Source organism: Podarcis cretensis (genome assembly GCF_951804945.1).
Source record: "Podarcis cretensis genome assembly, chromosome: 8".
NCBI classification, from domain to species: Eukaryota; Metazoa; Chordata; class Lepidosauria; order Squamata; family Lacertidae; genus Podarcis; species Podarcis cretensis.
In genome coordinates this window covers 81,206,700-81,228,752 of record NC_137177.1, presented here as the reverse complement: position 1 = coordinate 81,228,752, position 22,053 = coordinate 81,206,700, and the positions used below count along the sequence as shown (strand labels likewise).

The 22,053-nt window shown below is 45.7% G+C and overlaps 2 protein-coding genes across 7 annotated transcripts in view; one reads left to right on the top strand and one right to left on the bottom strand.

Moving 5' to 3' along the window:
* Positions 1-18,408, top strand: part of MFN2 (mitofusin 2) — a 42,388-nt gene extending 23,980 nt beyond the window's left edge. For all 5 annotated transcript variants that reach the window (XM_079986922.1, XM_079986921.1, XM_079986920.1 and 2 more), the window contains exons 12-19: positions 616-742; positions 1,966-2,070; positions 2,495-2,597; positions 3,464-3,684; positions 4,885-5,040; positions 11,822-12,018; positions 13,697-13,831; positions 16,114-18,408. In XM_079986922.1, coding sequence (XP_079843048.1) covers positions 616-742; positions 1,966-2,070; positions 2,495-2,597; positions 3,464-3,684; positions 4,885-5,040; positions 11,822-12,018; positions 13,697-13,831; positions 16,114-16,183 — 1,114 coding nt within the window. In that variant the 3' untranslated portion in view covers positions 16,184-18,408. The remainder of the gene's footprint in view (positions 1-615; positions 743-1,965; positions 2,071-2,494; positions 2,598-3,463; positions 3,685-4,884; positions 5,041-11,821; positions 12,019-13,696; positions 13,832-16,113) is intronic.
* The window catches only part of LDLRAD2 (low density lipoprotein receptor class A domain containing 2), a 790,445-nt gene that overhangs the window by 686,144 nt on the left and 82,248 nt on the right, over positions 1-22,053 (bottom strand). The gene's annotated exons all lie outside the window — the stretch shown is intronic.

Sequence of the window (22,053 nt, the reverse complement as noted above, 5' to 3'; positions counted from 1 at the left end):
GACCCCATGGACCAGAGCACGCCAGGCACTCCTGTCTTCCACTGCCTCCCGCAGTTTGGTCAAACTCATGCTGGTAGCTTCGAGAACACTGTCCCCTTCTCCTTGTGCCCTCCATCTTTCCCAACATCAGGGTCTTTTCCAGGGAGTCTTCTCTTCTCATGAGGTGGCCAAGATATTGGAGCCTCAGCTTCAGGATCTGTCCTTCCCGTGAGCACTCAGGGCTGATTTCCTTCAGAATGGATAGGTTTGGTCTTCTTGCAGTCCATGGGATTCTCAAGAGTCTCCTCCAGCACCATAATTCAAAAGCACCAATTCTTCGGCGATCAGCCTTCTTTATGGTCCAGCTCTCACTTCCATACATTGCTACTGGGAAAACTGTAGCTTTAACTATACGGACTTTTGTTGGCAAGGTGATGTCTCTGCAGTTCAGTATTAGGTGTTCGTATTTCCTCTTCCTCATCTGGGCTAGCCAGCCCTCCTCCTCCTTCCTGCTAGGAAAGGAAGTCTCCCAAAAACCGCCAGCCGATTTCCTGACTTTCCCTTTAGTACAAGAAAATGCATTATTTGTTTTTCTTCTTTCCCACCACCCAACACATGCCTTGTTCCATCTCCCAGGATTTACTGCCTAGAGATGCGAGAGGACCGCCAGGAGCGCCTGGGCTTCATCGACAAGCAGCTGGATCTGCTCACTCAAAACTACAAGCTGAAGATCAAGCAGATCACAGAAGAGGTGGAGCGGCAGGTGAGGGCATCGCCACCCTCTGGGCTGCGCTTCGGGCAAGGGTCCAGGGTCCCTCTCAGCAGAGCCAGTGGCCAGGGCCTTTTCGGTTGTGGCGCCCTGCCTCTGTGGAATCTCCTCTGCTCTGAATTATGGCAAACAGAGCTGTGCTCCCAGGGACTGATGGGAGTTGCAGTTCAAAGTCTCCAGAGGCTGCTCTGTTCATGTTCCGGATACGCTTCTTTGTAGATTTAAATTTTTGAGAATGGAGGTTATAGACCTGCACAGGCAAAACATAAAATCGTAGCGCTTAAGGGGACGTGTTGGGTCATCTAGTCTAACCCCCTGTGATGCAGGAGAACTCGGCAAAATCTTCCTTTTATCAGAGTGATCCAGGTCAGGATCCATGCAGAGCATCCAGTTGGCCAGGTTTCAACATCCTGTGGCCGCTAAGAATGTTGAGTCTTCATTGGGCATTTGGAAGACTATTGGTAAAACCTCTTTGGTGTTTCGCAACTTTCTGACTAGTTGCGGGACCTTAGCCAGACCTAGCAGAGTAAACGCAGAATCCACGGAAGCAATTGGCAACTTGGCTGCAGACAGGATACACGAAGCAGGAACCAGGAACTTGTAGTTAGATGTTTATTATATACAGTGGACTATTTACAGGAACAGAACACGGATCTTTTGCTAGCTCTCTCTGACACAACTCACAACTCCCACACTGACACACAGAACTCTGAAGCACTGAACTTCTGAACTAACACATTCCAGCTAGTAGGCCATTATCACTCCCTTGAGAGAGCTTGACCAATCAGGGAGCTGTCTCCATGCCTTCATTATCACCAGGCAGACTTACTCCTTCACATTGCCTTCTGGCTGGCTGCCAAACCTTAATTGACTCTGTGTGAGTAGCTGCACGTACACAGTTTCCCAACAAATACTTTGGGGGTTTACCCAGCAGGGCTGATTCCTCTCTCCTGTTTTCCAAATGGCCCTGATTTTGACTCCCATTTTCTGTTGCCCAACTCCCCAACCTTTGTTTGTTATTAGAGTGATTCCTTCGTGCAAAACCACACTTCCTTCGATTTGCACCCATTCTGCTTTTCCTTCAACGGAGGGCAGAGGTTTGGTACACACACACACACACACACACACACTCATACTCGTGCTCTGGGCACAGAGGAAGGCCCTGATTCTCTGTGCTTTGCCTTGGTCACCTACCATAACACAATTGCACCTTCCAGGTCTCCAACGCGATGGCGGAAGAGATCAGACGCCTCTCCGTGTTGGTGGACGACTTCCAGTTAGATTTTCACCCGTCTCCCGTAGTCATTAAAGTTTATAAAAATGTGAGTCACAGCAATTATTATCTGTTGTTGTTTTTACCTGTTGCTTATAAGCTTACGAGGAATAGCTCAGATGTTTGTTGGGGTGGCTTGTAGCTGAGTGGTTGATCCCCCCCCCCCAAGAATCTTGGGAACTGTAGTTTGGGAGTTGTAGCTTTGCTAGGGGGTGGACTACAGTTCCCAGACCTGGGAGACCAGGGTTCATTTCCCCAATCGGCCATGAATCTCCCTGGGAGACCAACCTCACAGGGTCGTCGTAAGTGAGGAAGAGGGAAGAGCGATGTGCTCCAACGTGAGCTACTCGGAGGGAAAAGGCGGGATATCGATGCAAAAAAATTAACGGGGGGGGGGGTTTGGGGTACTTCATGTAAGAAGGGCCATGCCAAAAGCAGCCTTGAGCTCTACCTCTCTCCCCCTCCCCCCCCAGGAACTCCACCGGCACATTGAGGAGGGTCTCGGCCGGAATATGTCTGACCGCTGCTCCAGCTCCATCACGACGTCTCTACAGACGATGCAGCAGGAGATGATTGGTTAGTGAAAAAGGAGCAGCTCTCCTGTGCTGCTTGGGAATTAAGTACCTGTACCTGAGCCAGATGTTTGGAGATCTAGGCTGCTTCAGAGACACACCCTTTTCTGTTTTCTCGCTTGTAAAGCAGAGCTAGGGAACCTGCAGATGGACCACAGCTTTGGTCACCCCAGGCTGGGGCTGATGGGAGTTAAAGGTAAAGGGACCCCTGACCATTAGGTCCAGTCGTGACCGACTCTGGGGTTGCGGCGCTCATCTCGCTTTATTGGACGAGGGAGCCGGCGTACAGCTTCTGGGTCATGTGGCCAGCATAACTAAGCCGCTTCTGGCGAACCAGAGCAGCGCACGGAAACGCCGTTTACCTTCCCGCCAGAGCGGTACCTATTTATCTACTTGCACTTTGAGGTGCTTTCAAACTGCTAGGTTGGCAGGAGCAGGGACCGAACAACGGGAACTCACTCCGTCACGGGGATTCGAACCGCCAACCTTCTGATTGGCAAGTCCTAGGCTCTGTGGTTTAACCCACAGAGCCAGAGGGCCCCTTCACTTGACTGGACCATCCCTTGCCTTTACTGCCCCAGCATCGTTTTTAATGCAGGGCCACGGACCAAGGGCTATGCTGGCAGGGGCAGATGGGAGTTGGAGTCCAGCAACATCTGGAGGGCCACAGGCTCCCCATCCCTGAACTAGGCCATCACTTGCCCTCACTGCCCTTGGCTGTCTTCAGTGCAGAGACAGGGACCATCGGTCAGGCTGGCAGAAACCAGCCTACTAACAGGGTTCCTATCCCCAGTGCATCTGATACGTTGGTCCGTGAATTGGGGCTTGTTCTAATAGCAGGTTCTGTTGCCTCTTTGCTCCCCCGTGAAGATGGGTTAAAGCCCCTCCTGCCAGCCTCCCTGAGAGGCCAGATAGACAAGCTCATTCCCCGGCAGTGCTTCGCGATGAGCTACGACCTCAACTGCGACAAGCTCTGCGCCGACTTCCAGGAGGATATCCAGTTCCACTTCTCTCTTGGCTGGACGATGCTCGTGAACAGGTTCCTGGGACCCAAGAACACCCGGCGGGCCTTGATGGGCTACAATGACCAGGTGAGAAGAGCCTTTTGGCTACCCTCCAGCACCCTGCTTCACCCAGTAGGTGCTTCTGAAAAGCCCCCCTCCCCAAGCAGCTTCCTCTCCTGTTCTTGGGTCGTGGCAGAGAAATAGAGCATCTGCCTTGTACGCGGAAGGTCTTGAATTCGATACCCAGGTAGAGCCAGAAAGCTGGTATTATCAGGCAGTTCCCAATGTGGCTTAATAATAATAATAATTATATTATTTATATACCCGGACACGGGGGTCCAGCGCCGAAGGCCTTCTGGCGTTTCCCCCACTGGGAGAAGCCAAGTTACAGGGAACCAGGCAGAGGGCCTTCTCGGTGGTGGCACCCGCCCTGTGGAATGCCCTCCCACCAGATGTCAAAGAGAAGAACAACTACCAGACTTTTAGAAGACATCTGAAGGCAGCCCTGTTCAGGGAAGCTTTTAATGTTTAATAGACTATTGTATTTTAATATTCTGTTGGAAGCCACACAGAGTGGCTGGGGAAACCCAGCCAGATGGGCAGGGTGTGGGTGTGTGTATATATAAATAATTTATTAATTTATAATAATAATTTATTCATTTATTAATTAATAATAATAATAATACTCCGCTCATCTAGCTAGGTTTCCCCAACCACTCTGGGCGGCTTCCAGCACATCTAAAAGCATAATAAAACATCAAAACATTAATAGGCAGGTTCTTGGGCTCAGGGGCACCCAGTGTGTGCCCCAACCAGAAGGAACCAGCACACAGGGGAACTTGCAGTTTCTGCCACTTTCATCCTAAAGAACCCAAAATTATGGTGATGATTATTTATCAGATGTATATTATAGCCCTTCATCAAAAGATCTCAGGGTGGCTTGCAAGATAAAAACACAAGACAGAGGCACAGATAAATAGTTAAAAACAGAAACAATGTGCATTTGCATTCCACACACACCCTTCTCTCACACAATTCCTGCTTCTGCTAGCATTGGGGAGAGACAGTGATATGCAAAGTTCTGTGAAGCTGCCTGCTGGCCCTTTTACTGTGTCTTGGCCTCAGTAACCCAGCCTGTAAAATGGGGGAAAATAGCCCAGCTTGTCTTGTCCAAACAAATGAAGGAACTAAGCATTTTGCATTGTACTGGAAGTGCTTACAAATGGAGTCAAACCGTTCTCTTTCTTCTCTCTGCACCTTCCTCCCCCGCCCCCTTTTCAAACTTAGGTTCAGCGTCCTCTGCCTTTGACTCCAGCCAACCCAAGCCTGCCTCCCTTACCTCAGGGATCCTTGACTCAGGAAGAGCTGATGGTCTCGATGGTCACTGGGCTGGCCTCTCTCACCTCCAGAACCTCTATGGGCATCCTCGTGGTTGGAGGAGTGGTACGTTTGAAGGAGAACCTCGATATCTGAGGGTGTTTTGATTGCCTCGCCTGGCCCTCCTGTAGCTCAGTGACAGAGCATTGGCCCTGCATGCAGAAAGTGCAGTCCTTGGCATCTCCACATAGGACTGGCACAGACACCTGTCCGTAACCCTGAGAGCTGCTGCCAGTCCGTGTAGACAATACTGAGTTGGATGATTCCCCCCCACACACTATTGATGTTTCCAAAGACCTCTCCCTTGCAGTGTAGCTGTAATTCATGTGCTCCTCATATATAAGAGAACAGGGAGCCAGTGTGGTGTAGTGGTTAAGAGCGGTAGTCTCGTAATCTGGGGAACCGGGTTCGATTCCCCGCTCCTCCACATGCAGCTGCTGGGTGACCTTGGGCCAGTCACACTTCTCTGAAGTCTCTCAGCCCCACTCACCTCGCAGAGTGTTTGTTGTGGGGGAGGAAGGGAAAGGAGATTGCTAGCTGCTTTGAGACTCCTTCGGGTAGTGATAAAGCAGGATATCAAATCCAAACTCTTCTTCTTCTTCACATTTATATATTTTTTAAAAAATGAATATTTATTAGGATTTTCAGTAACAAAACAAAAACAAAAATAGACAAAAAGAGATTACAAAAATACAAAACTTAAAGACAATTAAAAACACATAAAATTTCAATTGCTTATTTTCCTTTAACTTGTTTCTCAGACCTCCTCACACCTCCCCTTCTTGTATTCCAATTTAAATTATTAACTCAGCAAATCCTTATTACTTATTTCTCAACCTTACTTAATAATTTATTTTAACATATTATTATTTTACTTATTCTCTTTCTTCCATTTCCTTAATTTATTTTTGCAAACCTTATCTTCATTTAGTTTAGACCATTTTAGAGACCAGTTTTAACTTATCCAAACTTAAACATCAATACTTATACATCAGTACTCATTCTTGAACATTTTTCCTAATGTCAACCAATTTCTTCTTCACATTTATAAGTCCACCTTTTTACTCTGAGGAGTACCGTATTTTTCGCTCTATTAGACGCACCGGACGATTGGATGCACCTAGTTTTTAGGGGAGGAAAACAAGAAATAAGAAAGGAACGCAAAGCATTCTGAGCTAAGAGGGAGCGCTCCTCCATCTTCACTCAGAAGGCTTTGCGGGGTACCCCTGAAGCCAGGAGAGCAAGCGGGATCGGTGCCCTCCTGGCTTCAGCGAAAGCAAGCCTACTGGCTTTCCTCCCGCAAGAGCCGCACACTCTTTAAAGCGAGCACGGCTCTTTGGGGCTTTTCTGGGAGGTGGGGAAAGGTGAAGTGATGAACATGAGGCAGAAGTTGATAATGCAGGTGAGCTGCGCACAGGTGGGCTGCATGCAAGCTGCTCGCCAGCCCTGTGGAGCCTCCTTTTATCGACACCAATATGCAAATCAGGCAGATACATTTTGGGCTGTGACCTTTACACATCTTCCGGTCCTAAGATAGTGGGGTGGTACAAAGTTATTTTGAAAAGGGAACACGACAAGGTTGCCCTATCTCCCCATTGTTATTCATTTTGGTCTTGGAGGTGCTCTTGAACATGATTAGGGGGGACCGGATGGTTGAAGGAATTCAGGTCGGAGAGAAACAATACAAATTGAAAGCGTTCGCAGATGACCTAGTTTTGACCCTACAGGAGCCAGAGCCAAGTACGAAAAAAGCATTACAATTGATCCAAGAATTTGGCCGGGTGGCGGGATTTAAATTAAACAAACAGAAAACTAAAGTATTGGGAAAGAACTTGACAGATACAGAGTCAGAATGGTTTCAGAAAGAGACAGAGTTAAATGTGGTTAAAAAAGTGAAATACCTAGGGGTAAATATAACATCAAAAAATCTAAATCTGTTTAAGGATAATTATGAGAAATGCTGGTCAGAAATTAAGAGAGATCTAGAAAGTTGGACAAGATTGAAACTTTCTTTGTTAGGCCGAATCGCCGCTGTAAAGATGAATGTATTGCCAAAAATGTTGTTTTTGTTTCAAACATTACAGATTGTGGATAAAACAGAATGCTTCCAGAAGTGTCAGAGAGATATTTCCAAATTTGTCTGGCAGGGCAAAAAGCCCAGAATCAAGTTTAAGATACTAACTGATGTGAAAGAAAGAGGGGGCTTTGCCCTGCCAGACTTAAGCTGTATTATGAAGCAGCAGCTTTCTGCTGGCTAAAAGACTGGCTACTTCTGGAGGACACTGATGTATTGGATTTGGAAGGTTTCAACAATGCGTTTGGTTGGCATGCATATCTATGGTACGATAAGGCTAAGATTCATAAGGCTTTTAAGAACCATATTGTCAGAAAGGCAGTGTTTAATGTCTGGACAAAATATAAAGACTTATTGGAAAATAAAACTCCAAGGTGGCTTTCACCATTGGAAGCTAAGGCCCGAAAAAGACTCAATATGGAGGCCAAATGGCCAAAGTATTGGGAAATATTAGAAAAAGAAGGAGACAATTGGAAATTGCAGAGTCAGGAGAAAATGAAAGACAAAGTGCGAGATTGGTTACACTACGCCCAGATTAAAGAAGTTTTTAAACTTGATAAAAAATTAGGATTCCAGGTGGAAAAATCGAAATTAGAAACGGAATTGCTAGAGCCTAAGACCAAGGTACTTTCAAGAATGTACAACTTGCTGTTAAAATGGAACACACAAGATGAAACGGTTAAATCGGCTATGATAAAGTGGGCACAGGACATAGGGACACAGGACATATTATGTTTGAGGACTGAGAAAAGTTGTGGACTACTGGGTTGAATTTCACTGCATGTAATGCTTTGAAAGAAAATGTAATGAAAATGATATATAGATGGTACATGACCCCAGTCAAACTTGCAAAAATATACCACTTGTCTGATAATAAGTGTTGGAAATGTAAGGAAAATGAAGGAACGTTCTTTCACCTTTGGTGGACCTGTCCTAAGGTGAAGGTCTTCTGGGAAATGATATATAATGAGCTGAAAAAGGTATTTAAGTATACCTTCCTTAAGAAACCAGAGGCCTTCCTTTTGGGTATTGTCGGCCAAGGGGTGTCAAAGAAAGACCGAACTTTTTTCATGTATGCAACAACAGCAGCAAGGATACTTATTGCTAAACACTGGAAAACCCAAGATCTACCCACACTGGAAGAATGGCAGATGCAACTGATGAACTACATGGAACTGGCTGAGATGACTGGCAGAATCCGAGACCTGGGAGAAGAAATCGTTGAAGAGGACTGGAAAAAATTTAAGCTTTATCTGCAAAAATATTGTAAACTGTATGAATGTTAAGCAGGATGCTTGATTTTAGACAAATTGGCACCATCAAAATAGATGAAGTAAATCATGAAGATAATTTAAATATAAGATGAAAAACCTAGGCTTCCGGGTCGGCGCCATCGCCGAATGGCGGACTCCCTCCAAGCTCCGGAGGGAGTCGGCTGGGTAGGGGTTGGGTCCTGCCGTGCCGGCGACGCGGGGACCCTCAAAAACCATGGGCGGAGATGCCCATGGACTTGGTGACTCGGCGGGCACCGTTTGCGCCCCCCCGACCCGCGAAGGAGCCTTTTTAAAGGCTGCAGAGTGGGTGACGGGGTGTGGTGTGGTGCTGTGAGTCCAATGCTTCCCCTGCCCAGCGAAGCCGCATGCCATTCGGCGGAGAGCAACGACTTCTTCTTTGAAAATTTCGGATTTGGACTAAAAGGAACAACCCGTGAGTAAATTGATTGGACTTAAAAGGGAAATTTGATCTTTGAATTTGGAGCGAGCGGGGGGAGTGCAAAAAGGAAGTCCGCCCCCCCCCCTGTTGTAGATGGCTCAACGCAAGGATTTGACAACTAAGATCGAGAGATGAACTTGTTTACCTGAGAAAAATTTTTAACTTCACGAAGGGAAATTACAATAATTGTGCTGGAGGAGAAGACTGATTTGTGGGAACTAAAATGCAACCCCCCCGGGAACCGGGAACGATCCGCTATGAGAGACTGGTGAAGAGACACAGAAACTTTGACAGCTGTCAAAGTAGCTGTCAAAGCAGGAAAATAAAAGAGAAGTTTGTTACGATGGCTTTGCTGGTTAGATTTGTTACAATTTGGACATAAATTATTGGAAATAAAGGCAACAAGTTATTTGACTTTTGGGTCTGATTTTGAAAGAAATTAAGTTACCATATTCCCTCTAGAGGGAGGCTGGGACATTGCAACAGTAGCAGCAAGTGGAAAAATACTATGAATTTGAGCAGGATCTGTTATCTCTTGGGAAAGCTGCAAAAACGAAGCATTATTTTGTCTACAGAGGTTTCTATACTAAAGGAGACAATGGATTTATCTATTGAAGAAAGGAAGGGACTTGACGCAAGTTATGTTCCTGAATAACAAAAGCCTCTGTGGAGAACAAGAAGTTTCTGAATTAGAAGGTTTCTGCAGCAGAACAGGAAAAAGCAACCTGAGGAATAAGAGCTGGACCAAATTTGAAGCCGGAGTATTTGGAACATCCAGACTTTAAAAGGACCAAGAAATAGAATTTAAGTTAGACTCTTAAACATAGAGGTCTGGATGGAAGAACAATGACTTTTTCTGAGAGTTTTTTCGAGATTAGACTTTCTGAAATTAAAAGCTATCAAAAGACGGCAAAGTGGAGTTGAGATATAGACGTGGATACACCAGGCTGGCAGTAGACAATGGATGAACTTTGGGGATTGGAACCGGGGAATGGGCGGGGGGCAGATTTGGAATCCAAAGGCTGTAAAATTATATATTATTTCTTTCTTTTCTTTTTTCATGTTTGTTGTTTGAAAATAGGGGAATTCGTGGAAGGGAAATGGGGTCGATCTTAGGGAATTATATAAAATATAAGGAGAAATGGTTCATTAAGATAAATAAGATAAATTAATTTGGAATAAATGGGTTATTTAAAATTACAAATAAGGTTTTAAAATTTGGGGTAAGAATCTGTGGAATCAATTTAAGGGAAATGGAATACAAGAGGGGGAGGGGGGGAAGTCCGGGAAAGATGCCACTGAAACCAAGAGTAAATCATATTTGTTTTTTCTTTCTTTCTTGCTATCTTTCCTTTTTATTCTGGAAAATTTTTAATAAATATTATTTTTTTAAAAAAACTATATTTATTTTTTTTAGATAATTATTAGGCTAAATTAAATTTTCTTTTGTAAGGATTGGAATAAACGTATCTAAAATTTGAAATATATTCGAAATTTGATAGTAAGGATGGAGATAAGGGAATAAATTGTTGTTTTAAGTGTATTAAACTAGAACGTAGGAGCGGGAGATGTGAGGAAGTCCAGAAGTGATAAGAAAATATGTGATATGCAATGTTATGTTCATTTTTTTTTTTTTACTGTAAATGAAAAATTCTTAATAAATATTTTTAAAAAAAGTTATTTTGTTGTTGTTTTTAAATGATATTTTATTAAATTTTAACAATAAAAAAGTTGTAAAACAAACAGTAGAGAAAGCACAAGAAAAAATACAAAAACACAAAAATACAAAAAATACAAACAATTAACAAGGACAAAAGAAAACAGAAAAACAAAAATCCCTCTTTTTTATCTTCTCCTCTTTAGTTAACTTATTTTCCTGACTTCCTCGCGCCTCCCTTTTTGTATTCCACTTAAAAATTTATTCAGCAAATTCGTTAATTTCGAACCTTCTTCTAACATCAGTCCAATTCTTACATAATCTTTACTTTATTACTAGAACCCCTTCATTTCATTTCAATGTCATCAACATTCAAAAATTTTACAATGTTTCTGTAAGTAGATTTTAAATTTCCTCCAATCTTCTTCCACCAACTCTTCTCCCTGGTCTCGGATTCTGCCAGTCATTTCCGGTACAAAGTTATTTTGGCACCTGTTTCTACTGCGTCATTTTCCCCTTGCACAGTGTATGACGAAGGAGACAAAAGGTCTCCGAGACAAAGGTTACAAGCAGGATACCACAGACTACTGAGACCGCAAAAGGTTAGACAGAAGCAACGATGTTCAGACAGCCGTGGCTTTGTCTGTGAGGGGGCGTGCCCTGCACCCCAAGGTCACGCGTGCAGGCAGACTGTGGCTGCCTGCAGCTGGGGAGTGTGCTCCCTCTGGACCCCACCCCCCACTCTGCGATCATCCCTACAGAATAGCTACAGAAGGGATAGCTGCACAAAGGCTCCCCGCTCCCCTGCGGAGACTTCATCCTGTGGCTAAGCCAGAAGCTAGAACAGCCAGCGGGATCCCACTCGATGTCCTGGCTTCTTCTTCTTTAGCCGCGCGCAGCCTCTCCCGGGCAAGGGGAGCCTTCACCCTCTGCCCAGGAGAGACTGTGCATGGCTAAGGCTCCCCCAAGAGCCACGCTCCCTTTAAAGAGCGCACGGAGTGTGTGTGCGGCTCTTGGGGGCTTTTCTCCGAGGAGGGAGAAGGGCAGCTCCACACACTCCATGCGGCTCTTTAAAGGGAGCGCTGACAGAGCCTCCCGCCTGCATCTGCTGCATAAGAGGCACACACATTTCTCCTTACTTTTTAGGAGGGGGGAAGTGCGTCTTATAGAGCGTAAAATACGGTAATTTTACTCTTCGGAGATCATAACATGGCAACAACCTCCAATAAGTTGGTGCCCATTTTATTTTACTCTGTGCTACTTTTGTTCAGTTTTGCCCTCTGATTTTGCCTCTTTAATGCTGGCCGTTGACCGTAACAATAAAGATTTGATTTGATTCTTCAGCTGTTGGGTGTTTTTTTTAAAAGAAGAAAAATGACCATCATGTTTCCTTCTGCCCGCAGGTCTGGAAGGCTGTGGGCTGGAGGCTGATTGCCCTTTCTTTTGGCCTCTACGGACTGCTGTACGTCTACGAGCGTCTCACCTGGACCACGAGAGCGAAGGAGAGAGCTTTCAAGCGACAGTTTGTGGACTACGCCGGCGAGAAACTCCAGCTCATCGTCAGCTACACGGGTTCAAACTGCAGCCATCAAGTTCAGCAGTGAGTCGTTCGCTTCGCTTGCATTCCAGGGGACGAAAAAAAATCATCCACAATTGTGGCCTTCTGAGCCTTGATGTGGCTCTCAGGAGCTCCTGTTCTTACAAACACACAAATGACTCCTTGCAGAGAGAGCTCAGCGTGTTCAGATTCCTGCCCTGCGTGTTGTGGCATGTTCACAAACATTCTAACGATTGTATAACCTCTGGGGCGATTGAACGTAACTTTTATTTATTTATTTTTAGATACAGTTCCAAAGACTTCACATGAACGTTCCAATACATAATACAGTGGTACCTTGGTTCTCAAACTTAATCCATTCCAGAAGTCAGTTCCAAAACCAAAGCGTTCCAAAACCAAGGTGCACTTTCACATAGAAAGTAATGCAAAATGGACTTTTTAAAAACAACCCCTAAAACAGCAATTTAACATGAATTTTACTATCTAACGAGACCATGGATCCATATAATGAAAGCAGTAAACAATGTATTGCAGTCACACAATCAGTCAGTAGCTGAACCGGGTTCCACATAGTCACAAAAAAAAAAAGAGCCGCAAAAACAGAGCCGCAAAATAAAAAGCAAAAACAGAGAGACCTCAGCATAACACTCAAAATGGAGCACGTTCGGCTTCTGAAAAATGTTCGCAAACCGGAACACTTACTTCCAGGTTTGCAGCGTTTGAGCACCAAGGCGTTTGAGAACCAAGGTACCACTGTAGATCTTTTTTTTGTTTTAGCAACTTCCCATCCCATTTTCCATGGTGTGTGTTTTTATTTCTTCCCCTTGCTGCACCCTACCTTCCCTCTCTTATATCAAAACAATAATACAGTAATCTCTCATTCCTTTTGTTGCTCGTAGTTCAAATCCTGCTCATGAATTTATCATGCTATAATTTTTTTTTATTATATGGGCTGAATAACCCTGCGTAGACAGTCTTACTTCAAGGCCTGCCCTGGGTGTCATGGCATGTTCAACAAACATTCTAACCGTCATATAAACGCTACAGCAATTTAACATAGCTTTTAAATTAGGACTGAATGGTTCAACCCAAGTGAAACGCTGCTGCCTTATTTGACCAAAGAATCCTGTAGCCTTTCTGACTTCCAATTCCTGCCCTGGGTGTCATGGAATGTTCACAAAAATTCTGGCTGGTTTGTAGCCATTACAGAAATTTTAGCTCAGTGTCTGCTCTGCATGCAGAAGTTCCTGAGTTCAGTTCCCAGCATTGCCAGGTAGGTCTGGAAAAAGCCCATCTGCAGCCCTGGAGAGCTGCTGCTGGTCAGTGCTGGAAACCCTGAGCTAAATGGACCAATGATCTACACTTGCTACAAAGCAAGCAGCTACCTGTGTTCGTTCTCTACCTTGCCATTTTATTCCTTTCCCTCTGATCATAGCTGTCAACTTACAAATTTGAAAATAAGTGACTAGCAGCCTCGAAAATAAGGGATCATCAGCAAAAATAAGGGATTTTCTGGGCACAGGTATGTTCAACTTCTGAGCCCGTCCGAGCCAAAGGCAGAAAGCCCAGCCAGCAGCCAAACGAAGCCTCATCAATAAGGGACAGCAGCGGGACATGGCGCTGGGATAAGGGACTGTCCCGCTGAATAAGGGACGCTTGACAGCTATGCTTCTGATTGACTTCTTCCTCTTCTCCATTCCCCCCCTCTTTTTTGGAAAAGGGAGCTTGCTGGGACCTTCGCCCAGCTCTGCCAGCAGGTTGACGTGACGAGAGAAGATCTCGAGAAGGAGATCACGGCCCTGAATCAAAAGATTGAGATCTTGGACTCCCTTCAGAGCAAAGCCAAGCTGCTCAGGTATGGAATATTGGAAGCAGGGCTGTCTCCCAGTTTCCACCTTCACCGGCTGCTCTGATAAAAGTGAAATGATGAGCCGCTTCCAGGGTGGCGAGTGCAGAACTCGGGAAGGTGGAATGCTCAGAAGGGCTTCATTTGCTGAGGCTGAGTGATGCTGGTACCATGAGAACTTAAGAGGAACCTGCTGGCCAAAGGCCCATCTAGTCCAGCATCTCCCAGTCCTCCCAGGGGCCAAATCTCCCAAAGAACCCAGGAAACTAGATAGACTGCCCTGGCCTCTGGAGGTTCCATAAGGACCTAGGAAAATCCCTGCTAGATCAGGCCATCCTAGTCTTGCGTCCTGTTCTCATGGGTGCCAACGAGATGCCACCTTGGGAAGCTCATAAGCAGGACTTGAGCAAGAGAGAGAAGAAGAAGAAGAACCATTGATGAGCACCCTTTGGGTTTGGTCAGTCAGCCAGTTACAAATCCACTGAGTGGTAGCATAGTCAAGTCCGCATTTTACCAGCTTCTTTACAAGAATATCATGGGGCACCTTGTCAAATGCCTTGCTGAAATCATGGTAGGCCTGGAAACAATGCCTTATGAGGAACGGCTAAGGGCATGTTTAGCCTGGAGAAGAGGAGGTTAAGGGGTGATATGATAGCCATGTTCAAATATATAAAAGGATGTCACATAGAGGAGGGAGAAAGGTTGTTTTCTGCTGCTCCAGAGAAGCGGACACGGAGCAATGGTTCCAAACTACAAGAAAGAAGATTCCACCTAAACATTAGGAAGAACTTCCTGACAGTAAGAGCTGTTCGACAGTGGAATTTGCTGCCAAGGAGTGTGGTGGAGTCTCCTTCTTTGGAGGTCTTTAAGCAGAGGCTTGACAACCATATGTCAGGAGTGCTCTGATGGTGTTTCCTGCTTGGCAGGGGGTTGGACTCGATGGCCCTTGTGGTCTCTTCCAACTCTATGATTCTATGAAGAGTTTGGATTTGATATCCCGCTTTATCACTACCCAAAGGAGTCTCAAAGCGGCTAACATTCTCCTTTCCCTCCCTCCCCCACAACAAACACTCTGTGAGGTGAGTGGGGCTGAGAGACTTCAGAGAAGTGTGACTGGCCCAAGGTCACCCAGCAGCTGCATGTGGAGGAGCGGGGAATCAAACCCAGTTCCCCAGATTATGAGTCTACCGCTCTTAACCACTACACCAAACTGGCTCTCCATCCAGAGAGGATGGATGGATGGATTGTGTTACCTGCCCTTCACCAGCAGGTCCCAGGGCAGATTATGATGATTTCAAAGTCAGAATTAAAAACAATTAAAGCACTCCCCATCTCCCTCCCTCTCTCCCCCCTCTTTTCCCCTAACCGCACAATGTCTCCGACAATAATGTCTCATAACGAATGTAAACGAGCTGTGAAAAAGACTCTACGAATTGATGGTGGAGACGCTATATGTACTTTTCCTTGTTTGTTTTGTAACACAAGAAAATGGGACGCGGGTGGCGCTGTGGGTTAAACCACAGAGCCTAGAACTTGCCAATCAGAAGGTCGGTGGTTTGAATCCCTGCTACGGGGTGAGCTCCTGTTGCTCGGTCCCTGCTCCTGCCAACCTAGCAGTTCAAAAACACGTCAGAGTGCAAGTAGATAAATAGGTACCGCTCCGGTGGGAAGATAAATGGCGTTTCCGTGCGCTGCTCTGGTTCGCCAGAAGCGGCTTAGTCCTGCTGGCCACATGACCCAGAAGCTGTACGCCGGCTCCCTCGGCCAATAAAGCGAGATGAGCGCCGCAACCCCAGGGTCAGCCACAACTGGACCTAATGGTCAGGGGTCTCTTTACCTTTAAAGCACTCCCCATCTCCCTCCCTCTCTCCCCTCTCTTTTCCCCTAAATGCACAATGTCTACAACAATAATTTCTTATAATGAATGTAAACGAGCTGTGAAAAAGACTCTATGAATTGATGGTGGAGACGCTATATGTACGTTTCCTTGTTTGTTTGATTTGTAACACAAGAAAAGCTTGCGTAAAAAGTTTAAAAGCAACAACAGAGCAGAATGCGACCACAAGTATTGGGGGCAGGCCCGTTAGCATCTCTGTTTCAACGCCTGCTAAGTCTGGCAGGCTAAAGTTCTCAGAACTGAAATAGTTAGCAGTTGTGTGCTCCCCTTTCTTCGGGGTGGGGTGGTGGCGATCCAAAATTTCACGCTTGTGCTTTCTAAAGCAATGTGCGTTCATAGTTTTACCTACATCCTGGATACGACATCCCGTAATAGACGTATTTTCCCTCTGCAGGAACAAAGCCGGTTGGTTGGACAGTGAGCTGAACATGTTCACACACCAGTACTTGCAGCAGAGCAGATAAGCGAGGAAAGGCGGAGGAGGAGGGCAGATATTTCTGCTCGCGACTCGACTATACGCTTGCAGAACCTGTTCCAGGTGGTGGGGATCCCCCCCACAGAGCCACAGAGGAGACAATCGCTGCCCCGTCTCTCCTTTTCCGCCACGAGACCGAGAGAATCACACGGCCTCTGCATGGTTTATCCATTTCTAACCCCCACCCCGGTTTGGCATAGACTTTATTTTAGAGTCCTCCTTCCCCGCTCCTTCTTCCAATAGTGTTAATAAGCTAATAATTAGCAGGAGAGAAAATGCCTGTGTTTATATACTTACAAGGAGGAATGATAAATCTGGTCTGCGTTCCCCTCTTCTTTGTCTTTTAACAACAATGAAATGTCAAGATCAACTTGGGCAGATTCTGTTTGGATCCCCTTTTCCCAGCAAGTTTAGATGAAACTTCCCTCTCCAATTCCAGGTCTCGATGAATTAATGCCCATCTATTCCTTTAAAAAATAATTAATAATAATATTGCATTCTTCGAGGTGCAGTCCAGCCAGAGCATTGTATCCTGCAAAGCCCACATTTAAAGCAGTGCGATACCACATTAACAGTCCTAGCTTCCTCCAGAGAATCCTGGGAACTGTAGAAGGTGCTGAGAGTTGTGAAGAGACCCCCATTCCCCTCTCAGAGCTACAGTTCCCTGAGGAAAGAGGGGTTGGCTGTTAAACCACTCTGGGAGCAGAATAGAGGTCTCCTAAAAACTCTCAACCCCCTGAACGAACTACAGTTCCCAGCATTCTCTGGGGGAAAGCCATGATTGCTTAAAGAGGCACGACAGTGGTGTGAATGTGTACTGCTCTGAAGTGGCCCATTTAAATGGATGGGCCTAAGCTAGTCAAGAGGGTTAACTTCAATGGGTTTACTCTGTGCAGGGCTAGCAATCTGTCTCGCAGGGGTGGCTTTATGCCAAGCTGGGCTCTCGGAGGGAGCGTGGGAGCTGGGTCAGACCCATGGCGTCCGAGAGGCAACTGTTTGCCCAAGCACGAGTTTATATGATCTCTGAGACAGTGGCAAAGGAACCTCTGGCCTCTACTGAATTTGGCCCGCCAGGTCGTTTTGGACAAACCACGTCTCTTACCTTCTGCCATGCATGGAGACCTGCCGGCACCGATTTCCTGAGCTCTCGAGTCACCTGGTGCCAGGTGATTTGCAGGGGAGGGCAGCCTGTCCACCTCTCGGAGCTGCCCTCGAAACCTTGCCCAGCCCATTTAGGAAGAGGGTGGGATCTGTCCTTTGGGCTTGGCCAGGGCAGGAAGGCACCCTGAGCTATTTCACACAACTTCCAAACTTGGCAGAAATGCCCCGGCCTAGGATTGAAGTGACACGGGGCAATGTTATTGGGCAAAGAGGTGGCTTAGATAGATCCTGACTCTTGCTTTGATGTTCCCAAGTATGTAAGGTGTGACTTGTTCAACATTTGGGTACCCACCCCTGTTCTAAAGATAAACGTGGACTACACTCCCCATCATCCATACCCATTGGTCATTCTGGCTAGGGCTGATGGGAGTCACGGGGCAATGTTATTGGGCAAAGAGGTGGCTTAGATAGATCCTGACTCTTGCTTTGATGTTCCCAAGTATGTAAGGTGTGACTTGTTCAACATTTGGGTACCCACCCCTGTTCTAAAGATAAACGTGGACTACACTCCCCATCATCCATACCCATTGGTCATTCTGGCTAGGGCTGATTGGTCATTCTGGCTAGTCCTCAAGGGCACCAGGCTGTGCTAGAAGTTACCAAGGGCACCACGTTGCCTACCCAGTCAGTTGGGTATGGTACATATATATAATAATAATAACTTTTTTATTATTGTTACCCCTGCTTTATAACAAGGAGGTTCACACATACTGAACAGGACAGATGAACATCATTATCCCCTGTGCCTCTTAATTCTTTTGAATTATGACTCTTTCCCCCCCACCTTCCACTTGAGGGAATTTGTTTGTCTGCCTCTCATGCCACTAGTCCTCATGGAGCACCACAAGCACTGACAAGATTCATTAGAGGGTGCACCTCCCAGGCCGAAGAAGTTATGCACGTAGCCGCGCTATGAGTTGCAGGATGAGAAACCCGCCCCTCCCTACCTGGATGAAATAAACTCCTTGGCTACTACAGGCCTCCTCGGGGGTCTTCTGGAACAGTGTGGATAGGGGACCCGACCGCAGTGGAGATTTTGATCCCTTTATACACTTCATGTAATGTGTTCCAATGACATCCCACCCCTCCCCTTTTTTAAAAAACACCCCAGTTTGGATTGATGGAGGGAATCTGAATGGGCTAAGCTAGTCATGAACTTCAGTGGGTCTACTCTAAGTAGGGTTAGCATTGGCTACAACCCTAGATCCTCAGCTTAGCCCATTCGCTAAGATATTTGATGCTCCTTTAAGACAAGATCCGCTGTCAACCACCTTGATAATGACATATGAGGGGTGCCATTTCTGGATTTTGGTAGCCAATCCACCACAATTAATATTACAGCAACATGTTTAGCCAAATGCACTTTATTTTTTATTGTTCTATTGCTGCTAATTTTGATTACTCCATATATATATATATATATATATTTCCTTTTCTGTCTTTGGATGAATTCGGGGCTCTCCAAAAATCCTCCCTGCGGTGTGTCTCTTCTATCTGCTGTTATATACAATGGTAATATTTTTTATTTGGGCATGAATTACCTTTCTTGCTGTATCAGTGCTGTTAATACCCGAAACCAAACTATTAAAAGAAGGGGAAAAAATCAGTCTGAAGCTTCAGCCGTTTTTCTTTTAGCATTGTAGAGTTGGAGGGGATGTCAAAGGTAATCTAGTTCAATCCCATGCAGTGATTGGCGGCTCTTTTCCTATTTGGGTTTATAATAATAATAATAATTTAATAATAATTTATTATTTGTACCCCACCCATCTGGCTGGGTTTCCCCAGCCACTCTGGGCGGCTTCCACAAAGACCAAAAATACACTAATATGTCATACATTAAAAACTTCCCTGAACAGGGCTGCCTTAAGATGTCTTCTGAATGTCAGCTAGTTGTTTATCTCTTTGACATCTGATGGGAGGGCATTCCAGAGGGCGGGCGTCACTACTGAGGAGGCCCCCTGCCTGGTTCCCTGTAACTTGGCTTCTCACAGCGAGGGAACCGCCAGAAGGCCCTCGGCGCTGGACCTCAGTGTCCAGGCAGAATGATGGGGGTGGAGACTCTCCTTCAGGGATACTGGACCGAGACCGTTTAGGGCTTTCAAGGTCAGCACCAACACTTTGAATTGTGCTTGGAAACGTACTGGGAGCCAATGTAGATCGTTCAAGACCAGTGTTATGTGGTCTCGGTGGCTGCTCCCAGTCACCAGTCTAGCTGCCGCATTCTGGATTAGTTGTAGTTTCTGGGTCACCTTCAAAGGTAGCCCCACGTAGAGTGCATTGCAGTAGTCCAAGCGAAAGATAACCAGAGCATGTACCACTCTGGTGAGACAGTCTGCGGGCAGATAGGGCCTCAGCCTGCGTACCAGATTGACCTGCGCCTCCATGGACAGCTGTGAGTCCAAAATGACTCCCAGGCTGCACACCTGGTCCTTCAGGGGCACAGTTACCCCATTCAGGACCAGGGAGTCCTCCACACCAGCCTGCCCCTTGTCCCCCCAAAACAGTACTTCTGTCTTGTCAGGATTCAACCTCAATCCATTAGCCGCCATCCATCCTCCAACCGCCTCCAGGCAGCACCTCCAACCGCCTTGCAGACACTTAAAAATCACTCCCCTGCCATTTAAAGTTTAGATGCTTCAGGGGATGTTGAAAAATTGGAGGGGAACTAGTGGGTGATCCAGTGCAGATGTTCCCTCCAGATGTTGCTAGACTACAAATTCCCATCCCTGATCATTGACTCTCTTGGTTGCGGCTGATGGGAGATACAGTCTTGATAACTTTTAAGCAAAGTTTCTAACTCTTCAGAAAAGTCTTTGAGACCCTGAACCTTTGTCATCTTGACATTTTTTTTCCTGCCAGGCACTCCCCACCCTCTCTGCAGGCAGAGACTTTCAAATTTGCCTCTGCAAGCTTGAGGACTAGTAACTTGTTGTTTTTAAACAGTGACCGCATGCATGTAATGACAACAAGGTCCTAGCAATGGAGGAAGAGCAAATTAGGGAAAAGAGAAAGGGAGGAAGCCATATGAGCCAAGATTAAGTGGCTTTGCTTGTTCCTGACATGCAAATTATAAAACATCTGGATCAGGAAACATGAAAGATGTTAGATTGTTTTTGTATGCCACAACTGCAGCTAGAATTCTGTTAGCTAAGAATTGGAAATCACAATAAGTCCCAACAGTGGAGGAATGGCAGATGAAGATGATGGACTTTTCGGAGCTAGCCAACCTGACTGGGAGAGTCCGCGACCAGAAGGAGGAAGAGTACCAGGAGGAATGGATGAAATTCAAAGACTATTTAGTTAAATATGTTAAGATAACTTGATTGGAAAAACTTGCAAATATCAGATAGGCTTAGGATTTAAATATGTGATGTTAGAGAATAATAAGTTTAAAGTCAAAATGAAAACAAAGAAAGATATTAAGTGATTAATAATAATAATAATAATTTATTATTTGTACCCCGCCCATCTGGCTGGGTTTCCCCAGCCACTCTGGGCGGCTTCCAACAGAGATGAAAAATACACTAAAATGTCACATATTAAAAACTTCCCTGAACAGGGCTGCCTTCAGATGTTTTCTGAATGTCAGGTAGTTGTCCATCGCCTTGACATCCGATGGGAGGGCATTTCACAGGGCGGGCGCCACCACCGAGAAGGCCCTCTGCCTGGTTCCCTGCAACTTGGCCTCTCGCAGTGAGGGAACCGCCAGAAGGCCCTCGGAGCTGGACCTCAGTGTCCAGGCAGAACGATGAAGATGGAGACGCTCCTTCAGGTATACTGGACCGAGGCCATTTAGGGCTTTAAAGGTCAGCACCAACACTTTGAATTGTGCTCGGAAACGTACTGGGAGCCAATGTAGGTCTTTCAAGACCGGTGTTATATGGTCTCGGTGGCCGCTCCCAGTCACCAGTCTAGCTGCCGCATTCTGGATTAGTTGTAGTTTCCGGGTCACCTTCAAAGGTAGCCCCACGTAGAGTGCATTGCAGTAGTCCAAGCGGGAGATAACCAGAGCATGTACCACTCTGGCGAGACAGTCTGCAGGCAGATAGGGTCTCAGCCTACGTACCAGATGGAGCTGGTAAACAGCTGCCCTGAAGGAAGATTAAGTTAATTTTATGAGAAAATTGGTTTTGGAAAACTGTTACAACTGGTATACACTGAAAGTCAGCCAGGGGGATTTGAGGAAGTCACTTAGCAATGTTACTAAGATTGGATCCAATACAGTTAAGATTGTATGTTTGTTTGTTTAAAATTTTTGGAAAATCAATATTTTTTTTGGAAAATCAATAAAAATTTTGGGAAAAAAGAAAACATGAAAGTAAAGAAGCATGTAGACAGGAATGGTGTGCTTCCAAATATCCAAACTTTGGGAAGATGCTTGTTGAAGATTTGACTTGTTGCGTAAGAAATGAAATCGTGCCACACCATAGAAAAAGAGTACAATGAAGACTAGTAACGTGCCCTTTTTTTAAAAAAAAGGAGGGCACTAGCTTGGTGGTGCTGTAAGACTCCTCAGCCCCCCTGCTCAGTGCGAGGAACCCACCAGCCCTCTAGGAACACCCTGCGCTCTGGAAATGTTACTTTTTTAAGTCTGCAAAACAACATCAGCTGGCATTAAAAAATAAAAATATTCCATCAGCCTTAACCCACTGCTATGTATGCAGTAATATAGGTGGTCAATACGTCCAAATAAATATC